Here is a 20,052-nt window from a genome sequence, read left to right as displayed (position 1 = left end):
CATTTATGGATCTGTGTATGCATATTCAAATAGTTTTGTCACAATAATAGCTCCATAGTTTTACCTCGGTATTGTAAAGATGTGTTGTAGATGAGCATTGAAGCACCTTTGATGTGTAGCTGTCATTCTTAAACATGAAGATCAAATAGAAAGTGGCAGAATGCTAATGTTAGCTGTGCTCTGAGTGTAGATAATGGGTTATCAAATGTGTTTTACCTTAAATGTTCCCCAAAGTCTCTTTTAAAGGATTTTTAAATCCGTTATCTTTGTTACTTCTTATGAATTCATTTCTTAATAAGTCACACCAGGGCTGCTCTGTATCGGTGATGACAGCAAAACTTGAATTCGAAGCCTAGCCCATGAGAAAATAAAAGCCATGCAGAAAATATATATATATATTTTTTTTCTTGTTCAATGTCCATGACTGTTGTTACTGGATGTGTTGACAGGGCTCATTCCATATAATTTCCAACCAGCAAAGACATTAATTTGGCTGTGATCATCCTCATGTCACAAAAGACTAGAAGTCTCCATACCTATGTCAAGAAAAAAGGTAAATTAAAACAGAAATTAATGACCTCTGAATTTGTTAAGTTAGCTAAGATCACTATTTTTATTCCTGCTTTGCAATAAAAAAAATCTGCAGATAAGCTAGGCTTTTGTTGTAAAGCAGCAATAGGTGAATGTATTTGAAGACACATGTTTCAGTGGCTGCTAAATCTCAGGTACATAACAAATGGTTTATTCGGAAGACATTTGAAAGACTTATTTGAAATGACAATATTTTTAAGAAAGAAAGTGTGTGCATTATACTTAATCTGTATTCCAGAGTATGTATTGCACTTACTCTGTGTCATCAGCAATGGGGGTGTTATAGCTTTGAAACAGCGGCTGCAAGAACAGCCCCAGAGTTCCCACCACACAGACCAGAATGAAGATCCATAGGAAAAGGCGGTCAATCACCATGGCAACGTACTTCCAGTCTTCTATTACCTGAAATCAAACAAACAAGTTTCGATGAGGACCACATCTGACTGAAGTATATTACTAACTCCATAAGTTTGTGTGGTCATTGGCTAATAAACCTGAACATTACCACCATGCCATAACATCAAGTATGTAATGGGTTCTCTGGAGAACGCTCCAGAGCAGTTTTTTGGGGCTTGTACCTTGATCAAGGGCACCTCAGCAGTGTTCAGGAAGTGGACCACTCCAGCTACCAGGCCAATTTCCGGACTTGGTCCGACTTGAAGCGACGACCCTCTGGTTCCCAACCCAAGTCCCTACAGCTACTGCTGCCCAGATAGCATGTTTACTAATATTAATTATCATTATTAAATACTGTAAAATATGTTGTATGAGATTCACTTTGAATACCAATTTTATCATTAAAAAGATGGCTAGTTAATGGTGAGATCAATATATAAGAGTATAAAATGCAGAGACAGCTGTCATCATCACAAGTGCTGCAGACACCATCACAGATTGTAAGTGACCAATTACTATTTGGGCGGCTGTGGCTCATTTGGTAGAGTAATCGCCTCTCAACCAGAAGGTCAAGGGTTCAATCCCCAGCTGGGCAATGTGTCCTTGGGCAAGACACTTAACCCTGAATTACTCCTGCTGCTTCGGTGGTGGTGTATGAATGGGATTAGTTACTTCTGAAGGATGATACTTCATACTACTGCCATCAATGTGTGGGTGTGACCTGCAGTGTAAAAGTGCTTTGAGTAGTCAGAAGACTAGAAAAGTGCTATATAAGCTCAAGTCCATTTACCATATAAAAAATTTGCCTCCATTCATTGCTCAAGTCAATTCAAAGAATGTTAAGGGGGAACCTGCTGCAATTGTTTTCTACATTAACATTGTACCTCTGTAATTTGTTTGTTGTTTGTAGCTGTGGATTCCTTTGTTTTTTTGCACATTAAAATGAAGCTTTTTACTTTGTACTATCGTATGATGACAATAAAAACAATTAAAAAAAATACTTTCAGGACCCGCTCACTAACAGACATTGCCTTTCTGAAGAAAACTTGCTGCTTATTCAGCTCGGCATATTTCTTTTCAAAGAAAGATTTGTTCTTTATGTGTTCCGTATTTAAGGAAACGGTCTTCATATTTTCTCTCTCTTTTTTAACCGGTAACTTGGAATTTCCCAACTTCTGAAACAAATCAAAACAGGACATTGTTTCTTTGATGCCGTGGTGTTGGAACAATCATCAACATTGTTTAAAAACCTATGCTGCACGGAAGAATTAGAATTATGGAGGAATTAGCATCTTGGAAATTCTGGGCAGCAAACAGACTCTAAAACCTAAGTTATGCTTCTTGCGGTCGGCGTGACGATATTGTGCAACCGTGGAAAAGGGTCCGCTGAGGGTCTGAGCGCCCAGCCAAGCTTTTGTAACAACGCTGACGGGCCGTCCGCACCGCCCGCACCGCCCGCACCGCCACGACCGCGCTGGGTGGGTTGAAAACATGAGTAACTAGTGATGTAGTTTCACCCCCTTTAACCAGAGCAGCCACCGATGACGCAAAATGAAGATTTTTACATCATTGGAGGCTCCTTTTCAGAAAAGAAATACAGATCTTTCCTGTCTCAGGGGAAAATGAGGGCGGGATGCATGACCATTCAAAAATACATCCAGGTTTCTAATGATACAAAGCTTAAAGCAAATGGGTGAAGTATCCCTTTAATATGCTGAATCAGCTTTTGTAAGGCTTCCTTCATCCATTGAGCTTATCATTTTTAATTTGTCACATGACTTTATCTCCTCACCCCTTCATTATCATCTTCTGTCTTCATGTGTTCAGCAATGTATCTGACTCCATCCACTGCCTCCTCCAGATCTGCATCCCACTTAACTGCCAAATCCCTCTGGGAGTCTGGATACCCACAGTCATCATCTTGGATGTCACCGACTTTCCAGCGAAATGTGTTTGACAAGTCGTCAGACACATTGAAAGAGTCAGAGTCTGTTGGTATCCCACATAGTCTGTTGTTGGAGTACTGCTTCTTCACTGTTCCACTCTGGGAAATGCTTTTCTTGACTAACCTTTGAATGAGTCTACCATGGACATTGGAAGAGCCTGGACGCCTCATGAGGAGGATTGTGGGCAGGCGAACTAAGAAGAGGTGTTTGACCCAGTAAGGCATGTGGTGGGTGGATGGGGAGCGATGGTACACATTGAGGACACAGACTGTGGTTACAATTGAGAAAGTAACCAGCACCATGGCAAACATCAAGTATTTACCTTAGAGAATAAGAGAAAGAGAAAAAAAGATCAAATGTGCCATTCTATTCCCATTCACTATGCAATGCTTACTGTCATAGTTCAGGAAATTATAAGGGACTGGACCCAAAGTGCAGAACCTAAAACCCAAAAAGGCAATCAAAAACTTACAATCAAAATCCAACAGGAGAAAACAAGGAGCCACGAGGAATCACAAGGAGACACTGGTAAACTGACGATTGCCAACTAACAATTTACAGTGATCTGACACAGAAGGGAAGAAACACAGAGGGTGCGTTTGAATTGTCATTTTTGCTAAGGAAGGTTCCTAACTGAGTGAAATGACCCGGAAGCATTTAAGTGGCCATAATAAGAGCCGTTTGAATTCTCTATAAGCAAAGGAAAGGTGGGTCAATGCTTCCTTTATAACCTAATTTAGCACAGGATACACTGGACCATCCTTTACGAAAGGAGATGAGATATGCCGCCCCGCAATTCCTTGCGGCCGCAACATTTAAAGCGAGTCGCGCATCCAACTGTTCACGAAAATTAATGATGATCGTAAAGTGACACAGATCATATAACGGACATCTTTAGCCGAATGATGTTTTATTCAATATATTTCACTCACTTAAGAATGCTTTGTGCAGTTGTTCATTTGTATGCCTTAAACATCATGTTTATGTATATCTTGCATTAATGTATGTTTAATTAATTTCATACAATCATACTTAGGCTATTTTGGATGAATGTTGATTTCTGAGTGGACAGGAAGCTGATGGTTTCACTTTTGTTACTCCTTGTAACCTATATGCCTTTTATTTCCATTCCTAGTGGTAATTAGGATTAGGATAGGCACAGGGGAAAGTTTTTTAGATGCGCTTTTAGTAGTCCATTTTCAGAACATTGTAGTTTCAACACGGCGGACCCACGTCATTAACCTCTGCCGGCCCGTCGCATTTTAATGACGTCACCTAGTGGAAAATGTGGTCGGATTGTCAGAGCAACGAGATCGCCTTTCCCTAAGTCCTTTATGAATTCTCCTAACATCTTTCCTTAACCTCATGACATTTTCCCGGGGTTAAGGTAAAGTGGATAGTGAAAGGGGATAGGAGGGACAATCCGGATGCACCCTAAATAGACAGGGTAATCAAACACAGGTGAGACCAACAAGACACAGGTGAGGACAATCAGGGCAATCAGAACAGGAGGGAAACACACAGAGGCAGTAAGAAATACAGGCCTGGAGACACGACAAGAACTAAAACATAAATCAGGGAACAGTAATGCCACAGAGAACAAGAATTTAACAACAAAAATACACACTAGAACATAAAGAGATACAAAATTAAAACAGGAAACACTTAAGACTAAACTAGGAAGCACACAAGGGAAGCAAACACCAGCGAAAAATGGAAACTAAAGCAAGATAAAGAAATCTAAACTCTGAAATACAAAAATTAAACAGACCAAATCATGACAGCTTACTATGCTTCTACTTTGGCGCACTTCTAAATGCTGTTAAGTTGCTGTCAATAACACTAACAAGTTCTTCACTTCTTCATATTTAAATCCTTTAAAAAAAGGAATTATGATCCTTGTTTTTCTTAGAATCATACAAATGAACTGGAAGTAAGTAGTCTGACTGAAAGTGAGGCCAGACCGATATAGGATTTTTGGGGCCAATGTTATGTTCAATCTTTAGAGAAAGGTAGATATACGCATTTATTTCATCAAATGCAGCTATCAAACACTTGTGGAAAAGATATACAGTACAACGAAGACAAGATGGTCACTCACCAAATTGTCAAATGTCTCAGGGGTCCAGGTCTGACTCTACTCCAGACGCTACATCAGTGGTTCCCAAAGTGGGGGACCCCCTGAGACACTGAGAGGGGAGTTGTGAGATGCCTTGAAACATCACATCTCACATGTCCTGAGATATCAGGACATGCTTAAAACCCGCCTCAGCTCCAGCCTGTTGTTAAGTTGACTGAAAGTCTCATTTTCTTTGCTTGCAGTAGTTAAATCTCATCTTAAAATCTTAGTTTTTCACTTTCAGATCCTTTTTTGTTTCTCATAAGAGTTTGCCAAAATTTTTTGTTCACTTAACTCTTAAAGACAACTCTTTTAAGGCAAAATCTGACTAAAGGAATTGCTTAAGAACAAAAATGTTTTTGATTAATATATCAAAGATTATGAGATTTCACTATATTAGAACTATGCTTGAGAGAATGGCCTTCCATATTTTCCTAAGTCTCCACAGTTTTACACTGACACACACACACACTCCCCCCCCCCCCCCCCCCCCACACACACACACATAAATAAATATATGACTTACCTATAAGTGGCACTGCAAAAGAGGAGGGTGGCACTATCTTTGATATCAGCAGCAAAAACACAGTTAGGGCAAGGAGCACTGAGATACACAATGTCATCTTCTCCCTGCAATCTGATGGTAGGTAGAACCCAAGGATAGCCAGAGAAGTGATAAGCATACATGGGATGATCATGTTAAGGGTGTAGAATAGTGGCTTCCTCTGGATCACAAAATCATAGGTAATATCTAAGTAGGTGATGTCATTGGGGTCCTCGTTTTTACGTGCTGGGAGCGAGACAATGTCCCACTCTCCACTTGGCGTGAAGTCATCACGGCTTGCAAAATCACTCGGGAGGATTAGATCCACTTCTGTGTGGTCATAGGTCCAAGAGCGGAATTTAAGAGTACAATTCTGTTTGTCGAAGGGGAAGTTCTCGACCGCAATGGCACATGCTGACTTGTAGATGGCTGGAGGAAGCCAGAAAATGTCTCCTGTGTTGGATACCACCGCATTGCAATAGAAGGAAACCTCGTACACACCATCAGCACTGCAAATGTTTTTTAGAAAAGATTTAAGATTAGTGAGTCGTATTCAGAGTAACAATTAAACATGACATTTTTAGCTCACTTAAATATGTATATAAAAAGCTCATGAGGTGATAATAAATTCAGCCAATGCTTCAGCACGGTCTTTCCCCTAATATATAGCATGTTCTCGTTTCCTCTACAATTAACAAAGTTGCACTAATTACAGCTGAATTCCACCGGATACATGTTCGGTCCGTCTCCGCTCTGCAACAACAGCAGGTTTCACTTTACTGTGTGTGCTTCCACTGGCTGCGCCTCAGCTCTGTTTCAGTTCGGTAATCCAGAGCCCTCTGTTGCAAATACGCAAGGCATCCTTTTTAGCTGGAGCAGGGCGCATCAATTTGCAGACAGAGCTGACAGAGCAGGACAGGAAGTCACACACCAAAACAACATTAAAACATCTGGTTAATTTTGAGAATAAAACATTATATTTGAATGCTAGATCATATTTCACTGTACCACATCAACAAAACGTCATGATTACCTATGTGTTAGGGTAATGTCAGCTGCATGTGAATGTGTATGGAAGGAAGAATGTCTAGCTCAAGTCCATTTAACAATATCGGTGCATTTGCTGATACAACTAGATTTTTTTTAAAATTAGGACAGTAAGCTAACAGATTGCAAGCTTTTGTTCCTCAATCAAGTGTGCTAACTCTGATGTAAGCTCTTTATAATACACAGAAACACATGCACTCACATTTATTATGATCCTTAAACATAACACTGTGCCACCGATAATCAAGCCCAAAGATAGGCTGTCCAGTGTCCATTAGGCACACAATAGAGAACTATGGATTCCAGCAGCAGAAATTAGTAAATAAATGATTCAGTGGATATAAATTCAATCTGCAATCAATATATTTATATAGTGTTGGGTATGCTTGGGGGCAAAATGAAAGGAGAGAGGTTACATGAGCTGGCCAGAGCCTGGTCTAGCTTGGAAAAAGAAAGTGCAAATAGTAATGTGCTTACCTGCAGGCACACTAGTTCTTACAGGGAGTGAGAGCTGACGCTCTGATTGGTTTGATTCATGTTACGGCAAAACCACACCTACGTTGGACTCACTGATGTCCAGGTCATGTGTTGCTTAACAAGCAAATTAAGTAGGACACACCCTTACACTTCATGTGCTTTAGACCATGTGCTTTGAATTATTAAAGTCTGGCCCAAAACCTTTTTTACACACACACAGTATGAGAGAACCGACATCAAATTCATGTTAGTGGTATGAAATACAGCACAAGTGCTTACTTGTTGTAGAGCACTATATCAGGAAGCCAGATGTTTTTGGATGGTATTCTTAGTTTCTTGATTCCGTCGTACTTGTCTGGGTCCCATCTCAACCGGTAGTCATTCCACTCCTGCAGAGTGAGCTTTTATCTATTTCCTTACTCACAACACTCACATACTGTATATCAAATGCTGTGTGAGCACTCAGCAGTAAATATTTCAGCTTACCTGAAAAAGCCACAAGTTGGTAGTCATTATCTGTTCTCTCTCATTCTGCAGAAAACAATAAAAAAAAATCAATTAAATGTTGACCTTAAAAGCCTCTCCATTTTTCTTACAAGCTCCATGACCAGAAACGTGGTAAAACTAGGATAAATATTGGAGATGCTTTTAAAAAATGGAGAGAGGTTAGAGTGCTGTGTGCACATCAGCTGTAGGGAGGAGGGGGTGGGGGAGACAGCTCTCTTCATTGTTTTGAATTGTAACTGCAGTAACCATTTTAAACGCTACGTGTCAGAGTTATATATTGACCATTAATTATTATTGGCAGCAATTATAAGAAATTGTTAAATTCTTTAAACAAGGTTTTTCTTAACAGATCCAAAAATGTAGCTGATTAAATGCTTGCAGAAGTTTACAATCACCTTGTCAATAAAGTGAACAAAAGCAGAAACATCTCTCTCACCCTGAACCTCTTCTTTCACTGATGGGAAGTGTGCACAGTCTCCCTGCAGGAAACTCAAGGTGTTTAAGGAATTAAACACCTTGAGCTTCCACTGGAAGGATTTGACAGCAGTCATCAGATCACAAACTGTAATGTACTTTCCCTGTAGCTTTAATTTCAGCTTATTCCGGTGTGAATTGATGCCAACCAAAAATGCCACAACATCCATTATCTTCTCATCTTCTAAAACTGGGAAAAAGTTGCTTTCTGGCTCTTCATTTGTGCAAGGAAAACTGCAATTTACACTCAGATGGACCAAAAGCGCTCCAACACTCTGCCTTTGCTGAGCAATCTACATTGTTATGCAGCAGAAGGTTATCAGCAATAAATCAAGCTCCCTGAGATAGTCCTTGAACATACAATGCCCTGAGAAAATGTATCATTCTCATAATTGTGTTCATCACCTCCTCACCTTGGAACAAATCACTGACAGATCAGGCCCAGGATTGTCCTGCTTCATGCTTCATTCTCTCTCTCTGCTTCATTCAATCTTTAGAGGGACTATAAATAAGCTAAATATTTAGAAACGTAGCAAAAATATTTAGAAATGCAGCTAAATATTTAGAATCAGGACATGTATTTGTAACATTTATATATAACATTAAACATTTAGTTATCATATTTAACATTTGAAGAGTTCATTTGCAAAAACAGATAAAAGCCACTCTGAAAAACATTGCCCTGATAGTTTTCATTAACATTTTAAATAGAGAGTTATGTGTTCCAAAACCTGTTCTGGTGCAAAAACCCAATAAAGTCTATGGGGAACTCAGTCAAAGCCACACATCTTCAGTCTGAATGATATTACCTGAAACAAACAATAAAAAAAAACTTTTTATGACATTTTTTTAAATGGAGTTAACTGCTTTTGCAAATGAACTCTTCATTTCTATTTGCCAATTTAATTATCTTAACTTTATATTCACAACAACTAAATATGACAAAGTTCACAAATGTTTCTCTACATGTGAATAAAAAGAGACTTTTAAAAATTGTTTTATGGCTAAATGTTGCTGTTATTTGTATTGTGTGCAACTTTACAATCGGCGCTCCATAGTACACAGCCCTTACAGTAGGAACATAATGATTATCGAGCAAACGATAAAGACCTATATTAAATGTGTAATGTCAAGTCCTGATCGGGAACAAGTAGAGACAATGCATTGTTACAAAGATACAAAGATATGTTTATACTAAACTTGATGAAGCATGTGTCCTATTAGTCAGCTAAATAAATTAAACATGACTTCAAACATTTTGTCACAATAATTTCTTTCAGCATTTGTGTTTGAGCACCAAAGATTTTCCGATACATAGTAATCTGTATTTGTGTCCAAAAGTATTTATCATACTTACTACGCTGATGAGCTGAGACAGAGACACCTGTATTGAAATGGTGACCTGTTGGCTCTTATTGACTGCTGGTCTGATCAATTTATTGTAGCGCTCTGGACCCAATAGGTAGTTCACCAGCCGCTCCTCTGCGTTCTCTGCTCTGATGCCTATAGACAATTCGCAAAACAGGAAGTGAAATAAGTGTTGTTAACCCCAGCATGCATCTCCATAACAAACATGAAATGCAGATACACTACCATGTGTACTCAGCTTAAAGTAGGAATGTGTAGGAATTACGTATTACATTTGTAGTAGGAAACTGTTATTATATCTGTGGAACTTTCAGTACATTTGAGGGATTTTAACATTAAAAATTGCAAATCAGTATAACAGTTGTTATTTATAGGCTGTTTTTACATGGTGGCTGGTGACAGTATGCTTTATGTACTATTAGATTGACTTTGAAACTGCTATTTTAAGATGCATACTTTTCCCAAGAAAAACATCCAGTATCAAGTGTACAATTTCCAAAAGTTGTTGCAAGAACCAGGAGAAATTTTGAACAGTTATCACACCAGGCTAAGAATGTTAGCCAAAGCCGTGAGTATGCAAATGTTGAAGCAGAAATTAAAATGCAAATCATTCAAAGCTGTGCGCCATCCGGGCTCCAAAGGAAAGCACTATAGGGCCTGAATTAAGTCTGGATGAGATTCTTGATCACGGAAGAGTACTTTAACCGACTCAAATTCAAGTCACTGGCATAGAAAGAGCTACTGTCAACATGTTGGATCAAGGAATGTGGAGAAACATTCAAACAACAGAAAATGTTCCAAAAAACAACGTTTGGACAACCACTTAAGGAACTATGGCGGTAAATATCTCTATGATGGTGAATTTCCTGCTAGAGGCAAACAATACAGAGACTGTGGTAAACAAAATCATTTTATAAGGTAGTGCTGTTCAAAACTAAAGATAGTTATACAAGACAACCACAAAACCTGCTACTGGATGCTTTGAATTTCCCTCGGGATCAATAAAGTATTCATCCATCCATCCATCCATCCATCCAACTATCGAAACAAAGCCAACCAACACCCATATTCGTACCATAACAACCAGGTGACAAGATCTTAAAGCTGCCACAGATCTACATCTGATGGCAACAAAATGTTTGTTTTAATAGACTAAGGAGCCACAGCCAACAAATGAAACACATTTTGAGAAAACTAATTTGCCTTAACTCTGTCACCAATAACATGATCTACCCTTTCCGTTCCAAGGTTGTTCCAAAGTCAGCGGTGCTTTCAAGTGCACTGAAATAGTGACAGAAAAAGACTAACCGCACATTCTTAGCTGTTCTCAGCTATGGGACTAATTAAAATAATCAGAGCAGTATTAACCATACCACAGTGTTGCACAGTTGCATATGAGCTGATGGTGAGTCATCTTGAACTGTTTGAAGAGATTGGAAAATTAGGGCGCACTCACACTAGCAAAGCTGTCCTGTACCGTGCTTAAGCACAGGGGGTATAATCACAATCAGACCAACCCACACAAATACCTAGATACCTCTCATTTTCTTATTTGATTCTCAATTTCATGAAAACTAAAAGGAATCTCTTTTCTCAGCTTTTTACAAACAGTTATTGGATGCTACACTGTAGCTGCAATTGTCATCAGCTGGGCTGTTGTTTACTTACGCATTCCAAGAACGAAAAACCAGCTTAGCATACAGCAAATTAACCACTGAGTGTTAGTCATACCGCATATTACTGTTGCATGCAGTATGCAAAAAAAGTGACCATCAGAATGAACTAATCCCATGATGAAGCAGCAGCAGCAGCTAGGGGTTGTTGTGTTCAGAGATCGAACTCCTAACCGGTTGACTCCCAATCCCTGAGACAAACCCGCCTTTTACAGGCCTACATGGTCTATCACCCCAGTACATTGCTGAGCTCCCTTACACTCCCAATCAGCCTCTCATATTCAGACAAGCATTTGCATTACTGCACCACTAATGACTTCTTGTCTTGTTTATTTAGCTTTTGTATCTCTGACATTTGCATTTTCTGCATAAATGTACTCGGGTTTTTTTTTGTTGCTATGATTTTAACTGTCAGCCCTGTGCTTTTTATTATCATTTTGATCTAAAGCACTTTGTGACCAGTAGATGTCAATGGTGCTATACAAATAGGCTTTACTTACTTATTTATTTACAATACATAAAACAATCTGCCCACTCTTGATGTTCCTTGAGCACTCCTCTTTTATTCTTCGGCAGCCAAAAACATGTGTCAGTCCTTTTTCTCCCCTCACTCTCACATGCATGCCTCAGGGACTAGCAATCGTCATTCTCTCTCTGCTAGGCCACACCCACTTTCTCACAGAAGCTCTACTGTGCAGCAGGATGCAGTCTGCTCCCTATCTGCTATTATATTAAAGCAGTTGAGACAGGTTGGTAGTGAACTGACCACATCATGCATCAGACATCATACTGCTGTGTGCCACAATAGTTATTCCCCTACAAGACAAAGTGTTACAGCTAGCCCATGAAGTACATCAAGGCATTGTTAAAATCCAGCTTTAACATTCATTCGAGCCATGGAAGACTCTAGAAAACTGATAATAGTCACTTATGTGATAACTGCCCACAAACTTAATCATTCACAAACGTAATACAGATCTGCAGCTTTTAATGTAAAAATCCAACTTTTTTAAGGAGGTGTTTGCACATCCAGTTGTCTCTTCAGGTAGGTGCTTATAGGGCGACAAACTATAGCTTGAAAAGAAAAATCCTGCATACTACTCTTGCTCAGCATCACCAGTTTAATAGAATAATCACAACGTTTCGGTCCCTCTGGACCTTTGTCGAGTGTGTTAATGTAAAAATCCCACAAATATTATACATAATTTCCTGCAAATGTTATAGCTATTTTTTACGTTTGTGGGAAGGTTAAACGTTTCAGCTTTCAAGATAATAATGACTTAATGTAATATGATAATGAAAATGATCTTTGTTGTCATTGTTGTTGATTCATTTACTCATAACCTGCCAACTGGTTCGAGTCAGCTCATTAGAAATATCACAGGTTTGGGCAGAGCTGGTCAAAACATGTCAAAGTAGCTCTCTAAATAAGTTATTACGAAATGTTGCTTCTGACAAACATTAAAAGCAAACATCAAAAGTTCCATTTTCTATGGTTAAGTTTATGTTGTAACCTTCAGTCTGCCACAAGGTGTCACCCAGCAGGTGTGTATTCAAACAGAAGTCAAGTAGTACACAAATAAATAATTAAACAATTTAAAAAAAAAAGCAAAATAAAGGAATTTTGAAGGTTTAAAAATCTATTTAATCTTTAATTGTTATTTTAACTAATTAATGGATTGGTAGCCCCATATGTGTGTACATAAAAAAGAAACAACTTACATAAGGTGGGGAGGGATTTTTTCCAAGGTAAATTAACTTCTGGCATTGATTCTGAGTCACATGAACTCTAACAATAAAAATGAAAGACTGAAATATCTATCTGAAAAACAAGTTAACTCTTACCTCGGATAGGCAGACAGCTCAAAATGACTTATCCGATGTAAGCTGTAACATCGAACCTGTGGAAACGCTTTGTAAACAACAGCCTAGCCTCTATTTTTTATATATCACCTTCATGTGAAATTTAAAGAACGAAGAACTCACTTGTAAGAGAGAGAGTGGAGAGAAGGAGAATAGTGGCGGTAATCATCTTCCTTATGCTTTCCGTGGAGTGTTTTGTGTCCCTCCTCCAATTTTGTCCTCCAAAGACGAAGTGCATTGATTATGAAATACTAATGTTCTAATAAATCCCTGCTCTTCTCTTTTTTGGTTGCTGCTACACACCTACTCCGGCCGGCGTCCTGTTGCTGGAATATTGAGCATCGAGGAGGCAGAATTGCATTTCAGGAGAAGGTTGATCGAAATAACTGATCACAGGTCGTAGAATATATTTAATTGGCAAAGACAATATCTTCCTCCTGATTGTATCTTCCGCTTGTTTGATTAGCTGGTATTCACTTTGCGTAGCCGCATCTGTCACAAATCCGAAAAGGTCATTTTAACAAATCATATTCTGGTTTGATGAAGTCCAAAGTTTCTCCATCAGGTTTGTGTTGAAGCGTCTACAATTTCAGGTGCTCTGCAAAAGTTCATCTGAGTCCTAAATTGCTGTCAAAGCACAAAAGAAGCCCGAGATAGGTGCCAATAATAGTCCGTTACCCCCCAAGAGAAAGCCAGGAATAGGAGAGGGAGGAGGCGGAGCAGAGAGGTGCGCAGAGTGTGCGCTTCTTCCTCCCTTCTCATAAACCAAAGATTCACATCACGGCTTTGACTCATGTAGGCTATGTCTACACTGGTGAAAAATATTTGTATGTTAAATATTAGCATACTTTAGTACACTTTTGGCCGGACTAATGATCAGTACACCTCAAGTGTGTTAATTATTAGTTAAATTTAAGTTGTAATTAAATAGTAGGCTATAAAAAGAGAATTTCAAGTGTAATTGGTGTGTTTGTGTGTGCTAAAGTTGAACATCTTCAAGTGTATTTAGTCAAATTTAAGTATAAGCATATACTTAAATGCGCTTGCTTGAGATTATAGCTTTGATGGTCTTGCTGCTTGCACAGGTGATCATGTCATAAAGAGTGGAATATAACAAAGATATAATGAAGCCAGTCAGTTAAAGAGTAGCCGCCTATATGGGCAGCCTTTAACACACCTGTAACAAGGCCAGGATTATTTCAGGTCAGCCCTTCAATTGTATTTTATCGTTTGGGAAATTTTGGCAGAGTTGTTGCACAAAAACTCTTAGAGCTGAGAGGAAATCTAGGGGCACATTTTTTGCAAGTCTACAGAAGCAGCCTAATAGTGCAGATAAGGGCTGAAGCCTGATATGTGTGCAAGAAATAATATCCAAGATAATCCTGCTTTCTATAAAATCACATAAACTTTGTCGTCTTACAAATCTCAAGACACTACATACCTGCACGCCACATCCAGCTGTATTTTGGGAGGCCCTATTTCCCAGACTTTCTTGTCAGGGTGGACTGTGCAAGGACCTCCTTTGTTAACATCAGGGCGGCAAGCTCCTGGGCAAAAATTATAATGCGAGATCGGTTAAGGCACAAGTAGGCCCTCTTTGGAACTGTCACTGTGCTTCCCCCCCGGGGGTCGCTGTAAATGAGAGAGACAGATAGACAGAGAAAGAGAGAGACAGGTAGGATAAGAGATTTAGTTAACCAAGTAAAATATACTTGGAAAATCTCAACATAACTATGAGGCATGAATAGGCATTATCCACAAACAAAATAATGTGTCTAATTCAATCTTTCCTTTGGAAAAAACTGCTACTAGTCTGTATATATTTCTATGGAGCTGTATAACCAGTGGTGAGAGGCTCCCAATAACAGCAAAATACTTTAAATGAATGATGCGTGACACATGTATCCTATTTAATCTTGTCACTTTAATACTAACCATGGCAAACAACTTCAGCATTCTAAATAAACATGAATGAACTAAGGCTGGTTCATTCATAAATACATTCATCCCTTAATTGTAATTTACCATTTCAATTTTACTGTCTGTCTTTACTCTGTCACTGAAAGAGATGATGCCTGTGCCCCTGCATGGTCTCGCCCCCTACCTTAACGATGACAGTTACCATGGTGACATAATGATGATGATGAAGATTCAATGTTACTGCGAGCTGTAGCGTGTTTTGGAAGATTTCACATATTGCAGATGTGGGGGTCAAAAGGTGGGGGCATCAATGCCCAGACACTCCACATACTCCTTCATTACTTTAATCATTTCCAGGAGGTCTAGGTAAATGTAACATCAACAACATAACATTTCAGAGGGAAATATTGAAAACTTGATTGCAATAATTTGACAGCTTTAGTTACTTTAAAGTTGAATTTTTGATATAATGGATTTTTTAAAAGCTTTTAAAGATTGATAAGTGGTTTTCAACTTGCTTGTCATTGTACGCATTATAAAAAGCAGTATATAAAAAGCACCCTTTTAGTAAGGGTGATATTTCTGAGGTCTTCCCTCTGAACTACATTGTTTCATTTTAATAAATGGTCAAATGATCCAATATCTCAGCAAAATCAAATATTAAAGAAAAAGCCCAAAACAGATTTATGAATCAGATTTACCCCAGAAGCTAAAACAGTATAATGCTACTACAGCACTGATGCTTCACTTTTTATACTGAAATCATGTCATAAAGATGATTTAACTACATCAAGCAGTTAATACTTCTCTAGCTTTACTTAAGTACATATTCATTATTGTTATATTGCTGCAGTGGAGCTTTTACTTAGGTAAAGGATCTGAATAATTTCTCCACTGCTGTCTGCATAATACATAACGTCCTCTGTCATAACCATAGACTGTATAACAGTGGATGGGACAAGCTCTCCAGTGTGAAGCTTCTTTCTATTTTTAGAGCTCCCCCTGCTCACTGGCTGCAGAAGGCTGTTTTTCATAAACCCAGCCTCCTCAATGATAACAGACATGGATCAAACTGTAAAATAAATAAAAACACATCACACAATTTATTTCCAAACCTGAACTCTGCTGTGATCATGAGTTATTGCTTTGTGTTAAAGTGCTAATTTTTCTAAGAAGTTTATGTGGCAGGACAAAGTCTCTCCCCTCTTTCTGCTTGGTATATTACGGATCCTCTGAAGTCCTGAAAAGTAAAAAATATATATATATCTTGTGCGCACAAGATAATTATAATTATCTCAAAAGTTAATTTGGTTCAGTTCAGCCTTATGGAGATAACGCAACATAACTGAAATGTTATAACAACATATACACTGCAGGTTAACAAAATTGTTTTCAAACATTACCTGACATAAATATAAACACTGAATTCCTAACCCTTTGCTCAAGGGTTACATATTAAGGGTATTTAGAAAAATGAAAAAACTCTGTTCACATGTTTGTACTGTATGTATACATGTTAATAAAGTAAGTTACAGTACAATTCTATAACTTGTAGAAAACAGGTTCTTTGAAAAGTGTTAGTAGTAAAGGGCTAAAGTGCTTAGGCAAACCTTACTTATTGACACTCGTATCAATATGTAGGCCAAGTATTATCTTGTGCGCAAAAGTTTTTTTTCCCATTCTTTTTCAAAGTTGAACAAACAAAAATAGGGCAGTAACTACGGTGGCCGGTAGAGGTCAAACGCTCAGCAACTGATGAAACGACATACATTTAGAAAAACGCGCAGCATATATAGAAACCCTGCACATTCAAAAGCAAACGCAAACTACAACAACAAATGCAAAGGCTGAACCGGCCACCGTAAGTAACCCATACATCAAAATTCAAATACAAATCAATACAACGAGAAAACAGATAAAAGATACAAGTAGTAATCAAACAAGATACGAGACAGTAAGTAAAACAAAATAAAACATGTATGCAGACACATCATGTATGCAAATATGTACTTAAGTAAAGCTAGAGAAGTATTAACTGCTTGATGTAGTTAAATCATCTTTATGACATGATTTCAGTATAAAAAGTGAAGCATCAGTGCTGTAGTAGCATTATACTGTTTTAGCTTCTGGGGTAAATCTGATTCATAAATCTGTTTTGGGCTTTTTCTTTAATATTTGATTTTGCTGAGATATTGGATCATTTGACCATTTATTAAAATGAAACAATGTAGTTCAGAGGGAAGATCGTTATTGGTGGACCTGTGAACAACTCATAGATCTCAGAAATATCACCCTTACTACACATTGCTTTTTATATACTGCTTTTTATAATGTGTACAATGACAAGCAAGTTGAAAACCACTTATCTATCTTTAAAAGCTTTAAAAAAAAATCCATTATGATCATACACACAAATACTCTGACACAAATCTTAATACTTACAATAATAAGAAGTTAATATCTTGTGCACACAACATAATTATCTAATTATGTTGTGTTTAAGTATTATGTATCTAATCTAAGATGGTGCGGCCATGTCCAGATGCCGTACCCTAGATGACGGAAACATGGCTCACTCCTGTGGTGCCAGATCAAGCCATCATACCATCGGACTCGTTCTCTGTGTTTCGCAAGGACAGGACGGAGGAATCTGGCAAGTCAAAGGGTGGAGGGGTTTGTTTTATGACCAACAACAGCTGGTGTAACCCATATAACATTAAAACTCTCTCCCACTCCTGCTCGCCACATCTGGAGCACCTAACCATCATGTGCCGTCCATTTCACCTCCCCCGGGAATTCACTTCGGTCATCGCATGACGTGCTGGGCCGGCACCAAAACAAACATTCGAACGCTGCCCTCATCGTGGCTGGGGATTTTAACAAGGCGAACCTTAAGAAAGTTATGCCAAACCTTTTCCAACATGTCACTTACTCCACCAGGGGCAACAATACACTGGATCATTGCTACACTCAAAGAGGGCTACAAGGCGACTTCCCTGCCCCCACTGGGTAAATCAGACCATTCCGCCATTTACCTTTTGCCAAGATACAAGTAGACTATTGTACGCGAAAAGGTGGTGACGAGGCAGGTAAGGCGCTGGAACGACCAATCAGAGGCTACGCTGCGAGACGCTCTGGATGACGTCAACTGGGGCATGTTCCAATCCAGCTCGAGGGACGTAGACGAGTTTATGGAAGTTGTGACGGACTTCATTGCAACGCTGGTAGACGATGTCGTTCCCATGGTGTCTGTCTGGATTTAAGTCCTGCGCTGACCTGTTAGCTCGAGTGTTTACCACCATTTTCAACCTCTCCCTGAGTCAGTCTGTGGTCCCCACATGCCTAAAAAAAGCCATTATTGTCCCTGTACTGAAGAATGCCTCTCCAGCTTGCCTTAATGACTATCGCCCAGTAGCACTCACCTCAGAAGTGATGAAGTGCCGTGAGAGACTCATAAAGATACAAATCGCTCCTTGCTCCCTGAGTCTCTGGATCCACTTCAGTTTGCATACAGACTGAACAGATCCATAGATGATGCTGTCTCCCAGGTACTGCACACCACCCTCACCCATCTGGACAGAAGGAAGGGGGACTATGTGAGACTGCAGTTAATTGATTTTAGTTCAGCTTTCAACATAATCCCCGCACAACCTCCATTCCAAGTTGATCTAACCTCGTACTAAACACCTCCCTGTGCGCATGGATCGTGGACTTCCTGACGAACAGATCCCAGATGGTCAAAGTGGGCAGACACACCACCACAGGGCTGTGTCCCCAGCCCCCTGCTCTTCACCCTGTAGACACATGACTGTGTGGCCACAAGCAGCTTCAACATCATCGTGAAATTTGCAGATGACACGGTGGTTGTTGGTCACATCAGCAACAATGATGAGCAGACGTATACAGGAGAGGTTGGAAACCTGTCACAGTGGTGCCAGCTCAACAACCTGCTTCTGAACGTCAGCAAAACCAAGGCTGATTGTGGACTTCAGGAGAGGACAGCAGAGGGATTACACCCCACTAAAAATTGATGGGGCGCTGGTGGACAGGGTGTGCAGCTTCAAGTACCTGGGGGTGCACATCTCTGAGGATTTAACATGGACAACCCACATAGACAGTCAGGTGAAGAGGGCTAGGCAATGCCTCTATCACCTCAGACAGCTGAGGAAATTCAAAGTCTCTGTGAAGGTCCTGAAGACATTTTATTCCGGAGCGGTGGAGAGTGTGCTGACTGGAAACATCACCCAGTGGTACGGGAACAGCACTGTGCGTGACCGAAGAGCCCTGCAGATGGTGCTGAAGTCAGCAGAGCGTACCATGGGTACAACACTCCCCACCCTCCAGGACATCTTCACAAGGAGGAGCACAGCCAGGGCAAACAGGATCATGAGTGATCCCCACCACCCAGAGGAGGATGTTAAATGACTTGAGGCAGACACATCTGGCTGTAGATGTTCTCCAATGTGTTTGTAGATTATATTGACAAACATTTGATGTTCAGAATTGTTAATTGTGTCTTTTAAAGTCTAATAATGTATTGTTTGTATTTGTATGTTTGGATGCTCGTTTGTGTGAAACTCTGTTAATTGTGCTGCTGCCTGTCTTGGCCATGACACTCTTCAAAAAAAATTTTGTAATCTCAACGAGTTTCTTTCCTCGTTAAATAAAGGTTAAATAAAATTAAAATTCTACTCATGTCAGGAAGATATACCATTAACCCTGCCCACTGAAAGCTTCCAGTGGCCCATGACGACTTCTATAAACTCACATCATGAAAGGGAGGATACAAAAGAGATATAAAGATTTCATTACTTAAGGTTGAAAATAAAAGCACTTTTCTCAGGGATAGGAGATAGGGTGCAGATATTTGGATGTAAATAATTCAGTGTGGTATAAAAATTCTAGTGAGGGAAAAATATTTTTTATGTGGCTGCAGTGTGCATTGTACTGTATGAATGAACTGGATTAGGGGGAAATATTTGGAGTATGTGAGTTGAAAGGAGCAGTGTGGAAGAAAGCAAGATATACAGAGAAAGGGTATGTGTTTCGAAGTAAAGAGAATCCTTTGAGTAAAACAAGAGGGCTGTCATTAAAAAAATATGAAAAGGAGGACAGGATTGACAAAAA

The 20,052-nt window shown here is 39.3% G+C and overlaps 1 protein-coding gene across 1 annotated transcript; it reads right to left on the bottom strand.

Moving 5' to 3' along the window:
* Positions 1-13,709, bottom strand: LOC132985002 (neuronal acetylcholine receptor subunit beta-2-like). Its single transcript, XM_061052102.1, has 8 exons — positions 13,129-13,709; positions 9,459-9,604; positions 7,607-7,651; positions 7,400-7,509; positions 5,579-6,105; positions 2,780-3,255; positions 848-993; positions 1-536 (listed from the first exon to the last, which is right to left on the bottom strand). The coding sequence occupies exons 1-8, from the start codon at positions 13,241-13,243 to the stop codon at positions 521-523; spliced, it is 1,581 nt and encodes a 526-aa protein (XP_060908085.1). The 5' UTR covers positions 13,244-13,709; the 3' UTR covers positions 1-520.
* Positions 13,710-20,052: the final 6,343 nt, after the last annotated feature.

Source organism: Labrus mixtus, chromosome 2, assembly GCF_963584025.1.
Source record: "Labrus mixtus chromosome 2, fLabMix1.1, whole genome shotgun sequence".
Taxonomy (NCBI): domain Eukaryota; kingdom Metazoa; phylum Chordata; class Actinopteri; order Labriformes; family Labridae; genus Labrus; species Labrus mixtus.
The sequence above is the reverse complement of the archived record's forward strand: the minus strand, read 5'-3'. Positions and strand labels throughout refer to the sequence as shown.

Coding starts and splice junctions, on each gene's coding strand:
- LOC132985002 (XM_061052102.1), bottom strand. CDS start 13,243: ATGCACTTCGTCTTTGGAGGACAAAATTGGAGGAGGGACACAAAACAC. Junction 7,510..7,606: donor CCAACTTGTGGCTTTTTCAG/GTAAGCTGAAAT, acceptor CTCACTCTGCAG/GAGTGGAATGACTACCGGTT. Junction 3,256..5,578: donor TTTTGCAGTGCCACTTATAG/GTAAGTCATATA, acceptor TTATTCTCTAAG/GTAAATACTTGATGTTTGCC.